Below are 16,778 nucleotides of genomic sequence, written 5' to 3'. Positions count from 1 at the left end.
AAATTGCATATTAATTTAATCAGTTGTTGCCGCTGCAAACACGAAAGATTTTATTTGCTTTTTGCAAGCATTTACAGAGGGCACTTGTTATAGGTGGTCTGGCAGCACATTCCATGTGGTTGCCCCTGTAAACACAACATTGGTTTTAAACAATGATGTTCTGGCAGCTGGGATCTCGACATTATATTTTGAATTTCAAAGATTATACATTTTAGGTCCCAGCTGCTCAGTAAACATATCCATCATGTATTTGGGAGCTGATATACAGATACATAGGTTGATTCTATAACAGCCAAACCAAAGATCTTGTGCTTATTAGTTCAGAGGCTCTACCACCCAGCTATATAGCAGACTCATGGTAGAACAGCCAAACTGCAAATCTGAAGGTCATTGGTTCACCATCTATAAGGAGTACTTTAGGACTTTTTTCCTCAAGTATACACTCATAATCATTGATAAATGCACCTCTTTAAAGTGCTGCTATGACCAAAAAAACAATTTTTATTTTTCTTTGGATTTCAAAACTATGTAAACTAAACAGTAACTGATCGAAGTTTTAAGACTTGATTTCAAGAAGACACCTGTTTATTTAAATGGAATTTTCCTGTTTAATGGACACCATTACTAACTCTAAAATCTTGAGAGAGCTGGATAGAGGAGAAAATGATGTCAAAGACTCAATAGTTTAAGAATGTAGTGCGTGTGTATGTGGCTGAATTAATAAACAGCATGGGAGTTTTGGGCTTTTCAGACTTTTGAACTTGTGTTTTGCAAAATAATATAATAAGCTGCATTTACACACTTAAATGTTAAGTTAGTGAGTAAATGATGTCACTGTTCCCTAGATCCAACCCTCTGAGGTCCAATCCGTCAGTTTGGAACGAGAGTAATGACAGACAATGAAATCCAAAACTAAAGTAAATCGCCTTTGGATAAAAATCAAAGCTTAAATTTTGCCAATCAAGTGCTGAGCAATCACACTTTTGAAAATCTGGATAAAAAAAGGAGTGATTTTTTTTATCATAGTAGCACTTTAATGCACAACTACATTTAAACATTTCCAGAAGTGTAAAATACATAGCAAGTGGCCAGAGCCCTAACCAAATATTTCCAAGATTTCTCTTTAGTGTTATACAGGTCCACACATACTAATAGTTCAAGGTCAAACCTTTCCATCCCCAGCAATGTGAAATGAATCATCAGTAACAAACACAACCAGCCTTCTTGATGTGCCATTGGCAGCCCAACCAATTTCCTGTAAGAAATTCAATAACTAAATAAGTTTGACCTTTTAAAACAAATTGAAGTATAAAATTGAACATTGTCTTAATTATAGGAGCATTAAAGTGCACCTAAACCTAAATATTTTTTTAGTTACAATTTCCATCTCCCCAGCCAAAATAAACACATTTTTAGTTATCATTTTCACCTCAAAATATCACTTTCCTTGTGCCATATAAGTTTCGTGTAGTTAGCAAAACTAGCAATTACTTGGACCCATGACAAGCTGTGAGAGGCATGGGTCTAATCTCGGTTCTACATCACTAACTGCTTTGCAATGCAGTTTGTGACCTAAAAACCAAGAATAGCCATATGCCTCTCACAGCTCAGTCATGGGTCCAAATAAAATAACTTCTAGTTTTGCTAACTTCAAGAACCTTATATGTCATGAAGAAAGCAATATTTCAAATGCCATGTATGGCAAAAAGTAGATTTTTACAAAAGGAAAGCTCAGTTTTTACGTGCTACAAAGTAATTCGCAAGACTTGTGTCTTCAAAAAGACAATTTCTCCAAGTGCACTGTCCATCAAATAATTATTTAAAAGATGGACGATTTATGTACCCACCAACAAATTCTAGCAAATATGAACAAGCTAATAAGTGATATAATGAATCATAGATTCTTGCAGAAAAGCCAGTTACTGTAACTGCTAATGAATTGTTGCAAATCACTAAATTAAATGTACCAGAACACTATACCTTTTCACAAGCTGCCACTTGCATTAATGCATCAAATCCACCTTCTGGTGCATCCAGATTACCAGAGATTATCTGCTCATTAACTTTCGTCTATACATGAATAACACAACGAGTTAACATTGTGCTCCAAACTAATAGGGATGAATGCATTCATGGGATGGAAATGTCTTGGCCATTACCATGGGCTTATCCTAATATACTATGACTCTTCCCTGCCCTCCCCTGTATGAATAAGAAATGAGATGCTGCTGCATTGTGTTGCTGCAAAAGTGACATACAACAGAAAATTAACACATCTACTGCAATTCTCCAGATATCTTAACATTTAGCAGTCTGTTTGGGTGCCAATCAAAAAGAGCCAAACATAAGAAAATGACATCGTTTTTGCACATGGTTTCCTTGTCATAACATACAGCAGGGCTGCAAATAACAGTCGGTAATCGGACATTGGCCGACCGATTCATCATGAATCATGTTACGTTTAGAAATAATAAAAAATCTACCATGAGTGAATCTTAGGGCTTTGTGGGCGATCTCATAGTCACAAACCTTTCTGACGTTGGTGTAGTTTTTACCGTATATGCTTTTCGAAAAGTAGCGAGATGTTTTTTTTTTATTTTTTACATTTTTTGAGAGTTATCACAGCAAAATTTCCCTATGACACTGGTTGTTTACCATTTACAAGCAGAAACCGGTTGGTACTAGCTTTGTTCAAATGGTAAGCAAAAACTCCCGAATGGAAAATTTAGTTGGAATCGGTATGTACCATTTACAAAATTCGTTCAAGTTTACCGAGAGAGTCTGAAGGGAGGCAAAATCATGGGGGAATGCAAATGGCAAACATGCTTTCCATTTGAAAATTCTGTTTAGGAATTTTGGACTACCATTCAAGAAATCCCATTTTCCCTGAAAATTTTCAATTTGGGAAGACCAAAATAGGCTTACCATTTACATTCCAACCGAAATGTGCAGATCTTTTTGGTAAATGGTTAACAACAACTGAAAGCAATTCACAGAAATTTTGCGCTGGTGTTATTTTCTCGTTGGAATGCGTCTGATCATAACATTTAATTTAAAAAAAAAAGCAAATCAAGGAGGCAGTGTGGCCCAGTGGTTAGGGCGCTTGCTTTGAGATCCCGGGTTCAAGGCCCATTCTGACCACTCGTTGAATTTGATCCTGGTAGTCCCTGGTTCAACTTCTTAGCTGCACTAGTAAAAATAGCCAACTGGTTGGCCTCCGGCCAGTTGGGATTCTTAACAGTTGTGTTATTGTTCTGTTCTGTTGTTTCAATGTGTTTCATTGGCCCTGAAAAGCCCCACTGGGGAGCAGTCAATTACGTATGTATGTATGTATGTATGTAATTGGCCCGAATAGGCTCGATCATTTTAAAGGATACATGGTAGAGCCTTTTCTAGGTGATGTCCAACCAAACTTTCATTTTGTCCGACCAAGAAAGTGTCTTAGCAGGACATATTATTGCCTTTCAAAAGGAAAAATTATTTGCAGCCCTGTACAGTAATATTAAAACATCTTTTCAAGATTAACATTAGTATCTTATTCCTGATAACATTCATATAATTTTTGGTCAATCTTTTGGAGGGCCATCCTGGACATGTGACTTGTGTGCCACTGGATCTTCCTACTATGTTATAAGATCACACCAGCCTGTGTTTCATTGGCTTGTGTCTATGTGCCACTGGATCATACCCAAATTCCATTGGATCATATACGTATGTGCCATTATCCCCACCCCACCCCACCCCTGCTACATTCTCCCGAGTCCTCGGGAGTTGATAAACTCATAAATGACTACTGGTAACCCTCACTGTGATAAATATAGTATGGTGTACATGGTCAGCATTGAAGGTGGCTTACTACAGTTTCAGAGGAAAAAGATCAAGATTTTGAAACCTGTGAAATTACAGCAACAGAATCTCTCTTCTGGAGTGTTAGTCACTGCAATTGATGTAAACTGTAATTTTACCGAACAAATAAATGCAAATCCAGGCAAAATGCTAAATACAGTGACCGAGCTCCTGGAGAGGGGACTGGGAACTAGACACTTCAAAGGCCTTTTTCTCAAATAATCATCTATTGAAATAACTACCGGTAGTTAAATACATTGTATGTCAGACAGGTTTTCAAAAAAACGTCAATTTGCCTCTACTTTGATAAGAACTGAAAAACTGTCTGACAGATCTTTTTTTTAAAATGTTGATGGTTTCGTCTTCATATTGTTTACTAAGTCCCTGGTCAACCCTTTTCATACAGCTAGTTTTTGAGAGAAGGACCTTTGAATTGTCTAATTTCCAGTACCCCCTCGTAGAGTTTGGTCACTATATTTCATTACATTTACATCAATTGCAGTGACTAACACTTGAGAAGAGACATCCTGTTGCTTTTATTTCACAGATCTCAAAATCTTGATCTTTTTCTTCAGAAAACTGTAACTACATGTAGTAAGCAAATCTCCTTCTCACACACCTCTGCGAGCCATAATTGTCAAGCTGACCACCAAATATTTGAGGGTTGGGTGGGAACTAGGGATCTGGAATTTCATTAAGGGAGGACAGACAGCAAAAAAAAAAAAACTGACAAAAGCACTCAGCATGTGACTTTCCCCTTTTTTCATTCCTCAGCCAGTGGAAAATACAATGTTCCTTTTACAAACAAAATGGAACAGAACTTTTCTTTTCATTTATAGGTAGGTACCATGCCTTGAAGGTTGGTCCAGAGTAAACAGAATAACTTTCATGTAAATACCTAAAAATCAAGCTGCTGACTACAGTTAAATACAGTGAATAAGTTGTGGTCCAAATAAAATGGAAAGAAGAAAAGGAAAGAAACTTTATTTAAGTGTCTTGTCTTTTAGCACTGGAGCACTAATTGCGGACATAGTGAACTGAAATCAACAAATTGATGTAAAGCAAATCAAACCTTGGTTTTTGACGAAAAGGTTATAGCTGGAGTAACCAGAGAAAAACCTCTCGGAGCAGAGTAGAAAACTAACAAACTCAACCCACATATGACACCTAATCTGGGCCACATTGGTGGAAGGCGAGTGCTCTCACCACTACACCAACCCCTGATAGAACGTTTTCTCTGTTTAAAGTTTTTCAAAACAGGTCAATTTTGAAGATTTCTCTTTGTATGATATCCATTATCATGACCTGAAAATAGATATTCATTATCACGGTCTGAAGCAAAGAAAACTAAAAATTGAAATAGTTTGAAAAAGTTCAATCAAGGAAAAACTGCACCCCTTTTAAGACTGAAAACCAGTCTTCAAAATACATGTAGTTCCAGCCATACAAAAAACATTCTTGGCCACATGAACAAGAGCAATGATAGCGAACATCTCTTGAAGTGATACGACAGAGTCAAACTCCACAGATGTGCACTGAGAGTTATTGGAAACAGGAGCAGGGATAGAGTAGTGCTGATTTCACTCGCCTCCAACATATGACACCCTGGTTCAATTCTGGACTCATGGCCATCTGTGGGTTAAGTTTGTTGTTTGTTCTTTACTCTGCTCTGAGAGGTTTTCCTCTGGGTTGTCTGATTTTCCCTTCTCCTCAAAAACCAACATTCCAAATTGCAATTCAATAGGATGCAGGACCTCCATGAAAACAACTTTCACATGAGAGTGGAGTTTCCTGGGTAACTATTATTATTATTACAAGGCTGCTGCCTAAGAAAATTTTAAAGGGGCCCTCAGAGCTAAACGCTGAGAACTTAGGAGCCCAACATATGAAGTGAAAGGTGTTGCTGTGAAAAAGTAAGGCGCCCAGAGCTATTCTTTGGGAGCCCCAGGCTACCGGGCTCCTGTTAGGCAACAGCCTTGTATTATTATTATTATTATTATTATTATTATTATTATTATTATTATTATTATTATTATTATTATTATTATTATAATAAACATGCATGTACAAACCTGAAATTCGACAGGATCCTCATTAAGAGGAAGGACATTCTTAAAGCCATAAGTAGCAACACAATTGTTATCAGAGCAAGGTAATTTCATCCTATAAACACGATCAGAGATAAAACTAGTCTATATTTCATGACTTGACAACACTGATGTTATTATGCTCGATAAAAAACATAAAACTTTGCCATTGACTGATTTGGTAAAGGAAGAAATGGGGAATTCCACTGTAATGTTCTATAGAGGGACCTGTGATAGAGCTACTGTACTTCTGCAGTTTAACCCATTGACTCATGGAGTAAGACTTGACAGGTTTTACTGTGTCTCACCAGACGATTGCACTCGACACTGGGGGCATTCTGGGACATCTGAGGAGTGAATGGCTTAGATACCATTTTTTTTACTCCAACAAAAGAAGCCTTAACAACTAAATCCCACTTGCCTACAATTGCCTTCAAAAATCTCTTCTCCAAAATTTGGACTGAACTTTTAAGAGTACCCAAAGAAAAACCCTCAAAGTAAGATTGATATCGGAAAAGTGGAGATCGGAAGATCGGAAGATCGGAAGATCGGAAGATCGGATCAGGATTCGATCCTGGATCCACAAAGATGGAAGGCACCAGCTTTTCCACATAGTCATCCTTACTACCCCCCCAAAACATCCTTACTCTCCCCCCCCCCCCCCGCCCCCCCACCATCCTAAAAATTTGAAAGCCCAATAAAAATTACAGAAGATATGCCATTATAGGTTTCACCAAAAATAACTTTTGTTAACATACTCGGTTCGGACAAATGGAGACACTGTCTTGTCCACAAAGGTGCCAAATCCAAGTTTAAATTTTGAAGTGATATTCGTCATGGTTGTTGCTGTAAGATAAAAATCCCCACAGATGATGTTATTCATCACATCAACTTATAGTTTAGGTTTATTGAACCTTGTAAACAAATAAATAATTATTTCCTTTGGCCCTTTTTGGGAAGAAAATAACATTTCATCACATTAACTGTTCCTCTGCCAAGTTACAGGTTAACATCACCTGCGATAATGCAATCATCTAAGATACAGTAACGCAGATAATTATTCACCACACATAATTATTATGATCTTACTGATTGAATGTCCCTTTTTAAGACCCTAGTCCAGCTGGACCTTAACCAAATAGATTAACCAGCCAGGATTCTTCAGTAAACAGGTGACAAGTTAATAATGTGTGATCTACTCTTTTAATCCTCTGACCATAAGGCCAGGATTCACCTATTCTTCTGGCTGTAAGTCTTGAATTCAAATATAATTAAGTTTTGCTTTCATTTTTCAGGTCAGTGTTTTCCTATGCATGCAAAATATTTCATTCCCAATTTATTTTTCTGTATTACCTTCATTAAATTATTCTTGTCATTTTCCATTAATTTTTATTGGCTGATTTAATTTCTTTTTCATGGATTCTCCTTTAAGTTTTATTATGAGAAATCCTCATTTGGAGAGAGGTCATCTAAGATGGGAGTGATGTCCCAGGTTTTTTTAATAAGAGGCAACAATCACCTCTGTCGCACCACTAAGGTCAAATTAACTTTGATTTATCCACCTCTCAGCTCTGATGAAAGGGAAATAGTATTACCGGTAGGTACTACAAAATTACTGACAATGTTACAATTACACCAACCTATTTGGCCAGCCAGCTTTCGCAAGTTGTCCAAGTCGTTATCCATAGACTTTGACATGTCCATAAGGTAATACAAATCCACTGGGTAGTTTTCTGCAGGTCTAACTGTGAGTCTAAATGTGGCTGGGTCTCCTAAAATGTTGCCAGTGAATATTACATCATTAATTTGTTGTCAAGGCATAACACAATACTTTTATTAAAGTGAGTGGATGTAGATTAGTAAAGGTATGGGTTGTTTCAGCTATGGTGAAGCAATGACCTGCAACATGCAATCTGCAGTTTACACCCTCCACATCCATGCTTTTCTTTCCTTTTGCTGTATTTCTTTTATGTTGTTCAACAGTTTTAAGTGGTTATTGCAATGTTTCATTCTACTTTTTGGACATTTTGGGTATCATGAAATTACCACAAAATCTCATGTATAAGGGGCACCCCCAAATTTCAAGCATGATTTTGAGAAAAAATAACAACTTGAAAAAAGCACTCTAGCAAACAAGTTGTTTGTTTGTTTGTTCACAGTTGCTTGTGATAAGCTTGCCAAAATCTAATGCAGTGTATTTGCAGTGACCTTAAGAAGTTAATCAACTCTTAAAATACCTTTTTAAAGCTTATCTTTAGTTGACTTCCCTAATTCGTGGGACTGAAACACTTGTCTTGATTGTTAAGGCCCAAAGGAACGAATCAATGAGTCAATGAGTCATGAGTCACGAGTCAATGAGTCAATGCAGTTACCCTAACCCATAAAATGAAAGCTAAAACTTCAGAGAGTGCTTAGGCCTAATCACTGAAACGAGGGCTTAGGCTTAATCAATAAATTGTTGCTATATTGACTGTGAGTGTCATTGACTCATGACTCATTGACTCGTGACTCATTGACTCATTGACCATTTGACTCATAAATCATGGGACCTTGCGATACAAAATGTTCGCTTAGTAACCACGCAGTCATTTGCAGACGGAAGTCTGGACTGAATCACGTTGTTCACCACGATCAGTAAACAACATGGACATCAGTTGTGTGTGTATATAATGTTCATAAAGATGTATGGAAGCCATAAAAAACATGTCGGTAAATGAGAGTTTAACAACTCAATGGACACCATGCTAGTAGTAATGAGGGGTAACAAAACAGTGGTCATTTGCCTCATGGTGACTTCTCCTGAATAGTGTGGTTACCGTATTTTCTTGGACAAGGTGGAGAGATCAGTATTGAAGTGATCAGTCAAAGAAATACCGGTATATGATTTTTCCCTCTGAAAGCAATGGTCTTGTATATACACTGTAAGCTGCACCCACGATTTTGAGCCTAATATTTCAGCAAAGATGCAGCTTATACACAAGTTTTTATGGTACATTATCTTGCATGAGATAGCCCCTTTAACCAGCGCCATGAAGAATAATATTATGACAAACATGTCAACAAGAAAGCAAAACCAATGGCTGGACTTGCACATGATGTTGTTCACTTGTGGATCAAGCCGTTCAAAACAATAGTACTACATGCATGTCGCATAACGCAAGTTCTTGTGAAGGAAATGATAATGAATTATTTTTATCAAACTTTCACGTTTTTTTTTTTTTTTTCAGGTAATGTTCACTAGCTAAATTTGTTGTTCTTGCTTTAGCTTTGTCATAAACAACAATAAGTATTCATAGTTTCTCTGTATATCAAACAATAAAATAATACTACAAAGTAATGATCACCATACCTGTTCTTAAATCCAGTCTGATTTTCTGAGGCTGTACTTGCACGGTGGGCCCAACATTGTTGTCCTGTAAAGGAAAAATCAATTTCAAGAGTGCAAGGGTGTAATGGTCTACAACAACAACAACTTTATTACCTTGTTTAACTTGAAAAAATAACAACTATATAGCCGGAACAGTAATGGGTAAAAGTTAATAAGAATAACTAGATAGCTAATCCAGCTGATTACATGTAACATACATGTCATCACTGTTCCTTGGTATCAACATAATTTAGCTTTTAAATGCACGATGCAAGACGCAATGGAACAATACAACAGATGAATTGGTGTTTTTTTAGGGGAACACTGCCTTGCAGCTGGTTTTCCTATGCGACTTCTGGATTGCGTGACATAGAACAACCTCATTTGTCTCCCCAGCACTACGAGCTGAATGGTAAACAGCACGTGCTGGATTGGACAAGAGTATTGGTTAGTAAGCAATGTACAAAGGCAAACGCGCCAACAAGCTTGTGTGAAATCGCTGCATAGACTTTACCGCACCACGCAGGAGTGACCAAGTTTAATGAGGGCAAAGTGATTATATATCCAACCCTTCTCTAAAGGGAGGGAGGAATTTTATCATCTTGAACGACCGACCGATTACAAAGAACACAAAGATAACTATCACAACATGAATAGCCCTTTTAGTACGGCCAAAGTCCATTAACCATATTTTACTGATGGATCAGTAAAATCTCATTTAAAATGATTACAATTGGCCATTTAAGCAACAGAGGACGTTTTCCGTGTTTCCATAGCCTCATCTAAACATTCGGGGGAGTTGGGAGAATTTGAGACAGTTATGTAAACCTGAGACACAGTCGAGGGTTTGCATTAACTGTCAAGTGAGCATCTGGTGAAGTCATGATGTGTATGGCCTTGTTTTGTAGTGAAATAATAGGCTTTAATGTTGTGCAATAGGTGTTACCCCAAAGTAACAGCCCATATATTAGAAATGGATAATTTAGAGGGTAGTAGAAAAATGTAAAATTACATTACTGTCAACTGAAAAGCAAACTTTAGAGAGTACTCCTATGCCTTTTGATGGCTTTTTACTTAATAATTTCTGAAAGTGAATTTTCCAACTCAAATTAGCATCAATGATCAGATCCAAATACTCAACATACAGTGTATCTGTCCTGCTTAATAAGTTGATTAGAAATACTGAGGTTGAATTTGTAAGTTATTTTTCTTTATGGAGGGTGGAATAGTACAAAACTGTTTTAATATTGCCAATTCATTAATCATTTTTGATTCCAAATTCACTAAACTGGTTTCATTATGGGACAAGTCAATGTCACCTGCAAAAAGGTGAAATTCAAGAATGCTGGAGCCTTTAGACATAAGCAAAAAGAGAAGTCGACCTAGCACTGATCCCTGTGGAACGTCACAATTCACAATCTGGGTTTACCTGGTTTAATGATACAAATTATTGTTTTCTATGACTTAGGAAGAAAACCGATCTAGTGCAACACCATGAATGCCACAATATTCTAGCATTGATAAGAGTACTTATAATATGATCAACTGTATTAAATGCTTTGCATAAGTCTAGAAAAATACCACAGGAATATGTGCCAGTGTCAACAGCTCTTTGAATTTTCATGACTCTGCTCTGATTTTGTGCTGATATTTCACAATAATTAGTAGACAAAAAGAGTCGAGACTTTCCCTGTTTTCTAAATTTCTGGATCATTACTTAAAAAAAAAGGCCAACAATCTCCACTGCTTCCACCCCACCCAGGACAGCGTTGTCTAGGAAGTAGGACAAATCACCCATTGATTTCTCGACTTTTGTTTTAGAGGGGAGGGAGAACTGTAATATCGAGATTTACTTCATATAACAAAAGCTTTCTTCGTTATGGGCGAGGAAGTTAGGAATGTCTCAACAATTTTGTCAAGGATTGTAGAGGGATTATCTCCAGCTTTCCAGTTCCCGTCGCTCACCAAAAATACACCATGCAGTTATAACGATGACAATGACAATAATGATAATATTTAATATGCTTCAAACGTTTACCTCCTGAACTGCTGGATTGCTACCTGGATTGGAAATATTTTTACAACCTTGAAGTTGCAATTGCTTCAGTGAGTCACAGCGAGCAGACCCAAAATTCTGTAAGAGGGAAACATGACAAAATCAATGAAAGAGGGTTTGTTTTCAAGCAAGAACTTGAGGATGTGAATGCTTGGTAGTACCCGCCTGATCGGAAAAATTTTAAATTTTCCCACATGTGCTGGGAGCATACAATGTACTCTTCTTAATAAAATTAAAAAAGAATGATCTGTTCTCTCATCACTCAGCAGTGAAACAAGAACAAATTATTTTCAAACTTAACTTCTTTAAAACAAACATAAATCAAGAATGGGCATCTTGTTTGTTGACAACTAATGAGACCCACATCTTTCACAGATAACAGGTACACTGTATTGAACAAAATAATAGAAAAAACTACAGGGGTAATAATCACTAATCAAATGAACCATTTACAACCTAGTATAACTAAAATTTACAAAACTGGCAAACAAAAACTAAGGGACAGTTCAGATAAAAGAACATTTATGGTAAATGCTGTTGTTTATTTTATTTTATTTTATTTTATTAACTTTGCCAGTCAAGCTGGCAGAGCGCCACAACAGCTTGCGCCAATTACTGTGGCCACTTTTTTACCCTCCCAACCATGATACACAACAGAAGACAGACCACAACACCGGGAACTATGTGCCCTACTCTTAGCGACAAGTGTGTGGGTTCTTTTACGTCCCACAGGATTATTGACATTGAAGGGTTGTGAGACGGGACCTCCGCCTTATCATCCTTATCCGAGAAGACTTGAAAGTCCAACCATTTGCAGATGTAGTCACAAAGGCAGAACTTTCTCCTCAGTTATTTAAAGACCCTGAGTGTTGGTCCGGCCTGGAGTTGAACTCGCGACCTCCTGCGTGACAGTCCGGTGCTCAACCAACTGAGCCACCGGTTGTAAGTGATCTTGAGCCATGAAGAGGCAGGTACAAAAGTCTGACCGAATCAACTTGGATCCCTCACCTTGAATCGACCTAAAAAATATGATAAGGCCTCAAGAAATCAACATAGCCCCCTAATCTTTAAGCTAACATTGGTGAAATCACCACAAACGTGGAATCATTTTGGCTGGCAAACCGTTTTTCGTTCGATCCGAGGTGAGCAATCCGAGTTGATCCGGTCTAACTTTGTACCTGCCCATTGGTGAAAGGGACTTTTTGAGTGACAGGACACGATGTTAACCCCTTTAACCTCTGACCTGTGGCCTGTTTCTCAAAAATCCCGAAAGTTTTCGGGCCTATTTCGGCTACCACAATTCCCTTTATATCTTCGCAACGCCGAGGTTCCAAGCCATCAAACTTTGCAATCCTCTCAGTTTTTCTTACATTAAAAGCATGTTAAAGGATCAGCTCTTCAAAATAAGCAGATTGCAGTTTGACGACTGGCATTTTGGGTCCGAAAAGTTCTCGGGACTTTCAAGAAACAGGCCCCTGGACCCTCTGACAAGTAAAGTTGTCTGGCATTAAAGGGGCTATGTCACGTTATTTTAGGGTGTCTCAAAGAAAGCGTTAGTTAATCACAAGTTTAAACCTACTGACAAAATTGTCGTTGCGTCACATTTACAAGATTATTCTAAGAAGAAACGACCTTTCTCCAGGCAATTTGCTATAAACGCAAATCTGTTTCAATCTTGTCCATGTGTGTCCACCCTTGATTCTCTTTCCTTTTACTGTGTTTCCTTTTTGTTGTTCAACAGCTTTAAGTGGTTATTGCAATGTTTCCTTATACTTTTTGGGAATTTTGGGTGTCATGAAATTACACCATTTTGCATGACATAGCCTCTTTAAACAGAGTAAAATCTTTACATGTCGCTCTGAGGATGGAAAGGATCAAATTCTTTTTAATTTTTAAAAATGTTGTAAATAGATTAATTACTAGTTAGTATTTTTGGTAGAGTTTATTAATTGATTGATTAATTTTATCCTTTTATATTTTGCACAATTTTATACTTTGTACAATTTTATTCTTTTACATTAGTACACACGTACACGTTTAACAAGCACTTACGAGCTCCTTGGTGTTACATGTCTAAATAAAGTATTATTGTTATGATTATTATTATTATTATTATTATTATTATTATTACTATTATTGTTAAATTCCGGAATGACAATCAGTCACACTATGCAACAAATGCAAAAACACCTGATGAGATTCCCACACCTTGTAGTCACCATAACTCCACAATGCGCCCATTCTATAGCATGAGAAAATACACAAAAAGCAACCTTTCCTTCCCTCCTACCGGTAATTTTGTCTCTTTTATGCACGTCAGCTATGCAGGGTTCCCATCAGAATTTTTAACAGCCATTGCTGTGCTATTTTCAGCAGTACACTGCAACTGATTGACAAACTGATCTACTTAATGGCGACAATTTTAAAGCCATAATACTTACAAGAGACACTCATGACAGGTGTTACGCCTTCAATTAAGAACCCTCAGTGGCTTAATACATGATTAAGCAGATTGCAGCACATACTTAAGGATGCCAAATTAAAACAGTTGCAAGGATGATTACTTCCAGAATTCAAATGTTGGCATAAATGAAATCAACACATTACCCTGTCAGAACACCACGCACAATTAGCTTCTCCAATACACTCATTACAATTTGTTAGGCTTGTACATGCATCTACATCTATAAGAGAATGAGACAGTAAGACAATAATATTATTATTATTGACAGAAACATCCATGTAAATGTAACTACTGTACATAATTTTTTTTTTTTTACAAGTAAACAAGCCATTTTGTGAAATGGTTTTGGTTTTTCATGGTGGCAAAGGACAGAAATGTTAAGGTACTATCATTTCTCTCACAATGTTGTCACTTGTGGTGTTGATTAAGGTTATAATCAATAATAATACCTTAATATTTTACATAAAACAAATTGAAGGTACATGTCGCATGTTAAATGTGCCAAGTTTTCTGTAATAATCTCATCTCCAGCCTGCCTTCCATGGGGTTTTATAGCAGAGAAAGTTCAAGGAACGAGATTTTCCACATTTTAGTAGTGGGAGAAATGAGCCAGTGCTAAAAGTACACCTAATGTTCTCGCCCCATTCTTCACCTGGCACAAACATTGAAAATCTTGTTTCCCAATCTTCCTTTGCCATGACACCCCACAGAATGGTCTCTTATCTCATCCCACAAGTGTCTATAATATACAGTAGGTATTCCACAATAAATGTATCTAATCTGGCCTTCAGAATAAATTCAGAATAATTATCCATAGTTATTTTAGTAACATGGGCAGCTGTAGTTTGCATGTATGTGAAGTGTGACAAGTGTCCAAACCATTTGCCACTCTTGCCCTTTACATATCATTAAACAACAAAAATAGACGTTGAAGCAAATATAGAAGCACTTTGCCTGGGCCTTCAAGAATATCAAGAGCATGGAGAAAATACAAGGCTCTCATCTGAAATAAACAGGACCCTGAGCGGTATCTTATTTAGCATCTTGCATTAGCTCAAAAGCAGGATCTCCTCGAGAGGTGTATAGTTGTTCCAGCTGGTATTTTTTACAGGTCACAGGTCATTGTTTTACAAATACATCACAGAAAGTATCCCAAACATCCATAAAAGGTAACCTTAGGCCTAACAACGTTTGTTTAGGCCTAATTAGGTGCAAGGTTAGCTTTTATGAATGTTTAGGATACTTTCTGTAGTGGTAAAGCAATAACCCGTGGCCTGTGACCTGTAAAAAATACCAGCAATAGTTGTTCCACCAGAACTTGAAATTATCAAGTTGATGTTATTCATTGACTTGATGAACAGAATTAGCATTGCATTTCCGTGATTGGCTGCTGGTCACAAAAGCATGGAAATTCTTTAATTTTAGTTTGTCTCCCTCTTTGAAAAAAGTTACTTGATATCAATAGGAAAGAAATAAGCAAAGACACAAGAGTTTCTTTGAATCTTGGGAAAACGCAAACTTTAACCTGCTCTTTACCGCAAACAAGATGATAAATTAAATGTCTCCATTATTAAAAGTTATCGCATGGAAAACATCGCAGAAAATATTTGTCAGGATCGTTATGCATAATATGAACATGTTACGTGCTAAATTAACCAAACTGAGTAATCAGTCATCAGCTCTTCACCATAAAGTTGGAGTGCCAAGACAAACGGAAAACAATTTAACAGCAGCAAGATTTTATGATAAGGGAAGCTAAAATGTTATTGTAACTCACCAAAATAACCACTGAAGACGAATATAAGCACCAAAGAAAGGACCTTTTGTGTCATGGCACCTCCAAATATCGATAAGATAGCTGTAGCAACGAAAACATGACAAGACAATGGGTTGGCTCGGCAAAGTAAACGCCACAAAATAAACATAAAGCATCAAGAGTTTCGAGAAAAGGTAAACAACTTTGATAGATTTTCGTGAGAACGTAGTCGTGAAAGATTATGCTATAAACTTAACTATGTTTTGAATAATAGACAAACCGCATCAATTTGGCTCAATTAAAAATGCTCAATTAAACAGCGAAATCAATCCTAAGAAATCAAGAGTCAAAGAAGACCACGACAATAAAGTCACTTCACAAAATAATCAAATCGTTTTCCCTTCTTTTGAAGGTTTTCGATGACGGTAGATGCCAGGAGGAACTAGGAGCCCACAAGGAACCACCAGGGAAAACCTGACCTACATCAAGAGATCACAATTCATACGTTCAAAAACTGTGAATATGAAGGTATTTGTCTTATGAAATAACTAACCTTTGTGATAGTTAAAACTAATGAGGCTTAAAATCAAATCACCAGAATTTCCACAAAATTTAACTAAAGTCTGAAAGCAACTTCTCTGGCAGTAGGAAGTGATCATCGAATTCTCTCACTCCAAAGATGGCCATGATTGCCATATTTAGAAGGCACGGTGTACTGGGTGGGGTGTAAAGAATGGTGTAAAGTCTACCGGTGACACACTTCCGGTTTTACGCATGTCCGCTTCGATTGTTATAATAGGAAAATCCCGTTTACACGGATCCGGACAAATTTGTGCACGGACAAAAACTTGCACGGTTCCACCTTGTGTTCACACGGGACCGGTGGAACTGGACGAATTTTTTAACGGCTAAGCGTGCAAAAATGCAGATCAACTTTTTGACCGGCGCGGCCCGGTTCCACTATGCGCACCAGGAGCCCATCTGGAGCGTGCAACTTACTTCCATACAGCGTCTGTGAAACGGCGTTTTCACAAGTAGGTTTATTTTTAGACTAGCCCTTCCCGCGAATTAGGTCAAAAAACAAAGGCAGTCCCGGTTCGGTGACCCTATGAGGTCATCGGGCTCCTGTGGGAGTCTCATTCGCGGGAAATTCAATTTAAAAATAAATCGGTCTGGGAAAACGCCGTTACACGAACACAGTA

At 37.4% G+C, this 16,778-nt stretch overlaps 1 protein-coding gene across 1 annotated transcript in view; it reads right to left on the bottom strand.

Moving 5' to 3' along the window:
* Positions 1–16,268, bottom strand: part of LOC138039989 (integrin beta-1-like) — a 43,423-nt gene extending 27,155 nt beyond the window's left edge. Inside the window, exons 1-10 of the mRNA XM_068885813.1 lie at positions 16,130–16,268; positions 15,598–15,678; positions 13,964–14,040; positions 11,339–11,434; positions 9,283–9,346; positions 7,574–7,705; positions 6,692–6,779; positions 5,919–6,009; positions 1,981–2,070; positions 1,169–1,255 (exon numbers count right to left, since the gene is read on the bottom strand). Coding sequence (XP_068741914.1) covers positions 1,169–1,255; positions 1,981–2,070; positions 5,919–6,009; positions 6,692–6,779; positions 7,574–7,705; positions 9,283–9,346; positions 11,339–11,434; positions 13,964–14,040; positions 15,598–15,678; positions 16,130–16,235 — 912 coding nt within the window. The 5' untranslated portion in view covers positions 16,236–16,268. The remainder of the gene's footprint in view (positions 1–1,168; positions 1,256–1,980; positions 2,071–5,918; positions 6,010–6,691; positions 6,780–7,573; positions 7,706–9,282; positions 9,347–11,338; positions 11,435–13,963; positions 14,041–15,597; positions 15,679–16,129) is intronic.
* Between the last annotated feature and the right edge of the window lie 510 nt (positions 16,269–16,778).

This window comes from Montipora capricornis, chromosome 1 (genome assembly GCF_036669925.1).
Source record: "Montipora capricornis isolate CH-2021 chromosome 1, ASM3666992v2, whole genome shotgun sequence".
NCBI lineage: Eukaryota > Metazoa > Cnidaria > Anthozoa > Scleractinia > Acroporidae > Montipora > Montipora capricornis.
This window is presented reverse-complemented; position numbering and strand designations above follow the sequence as displayed.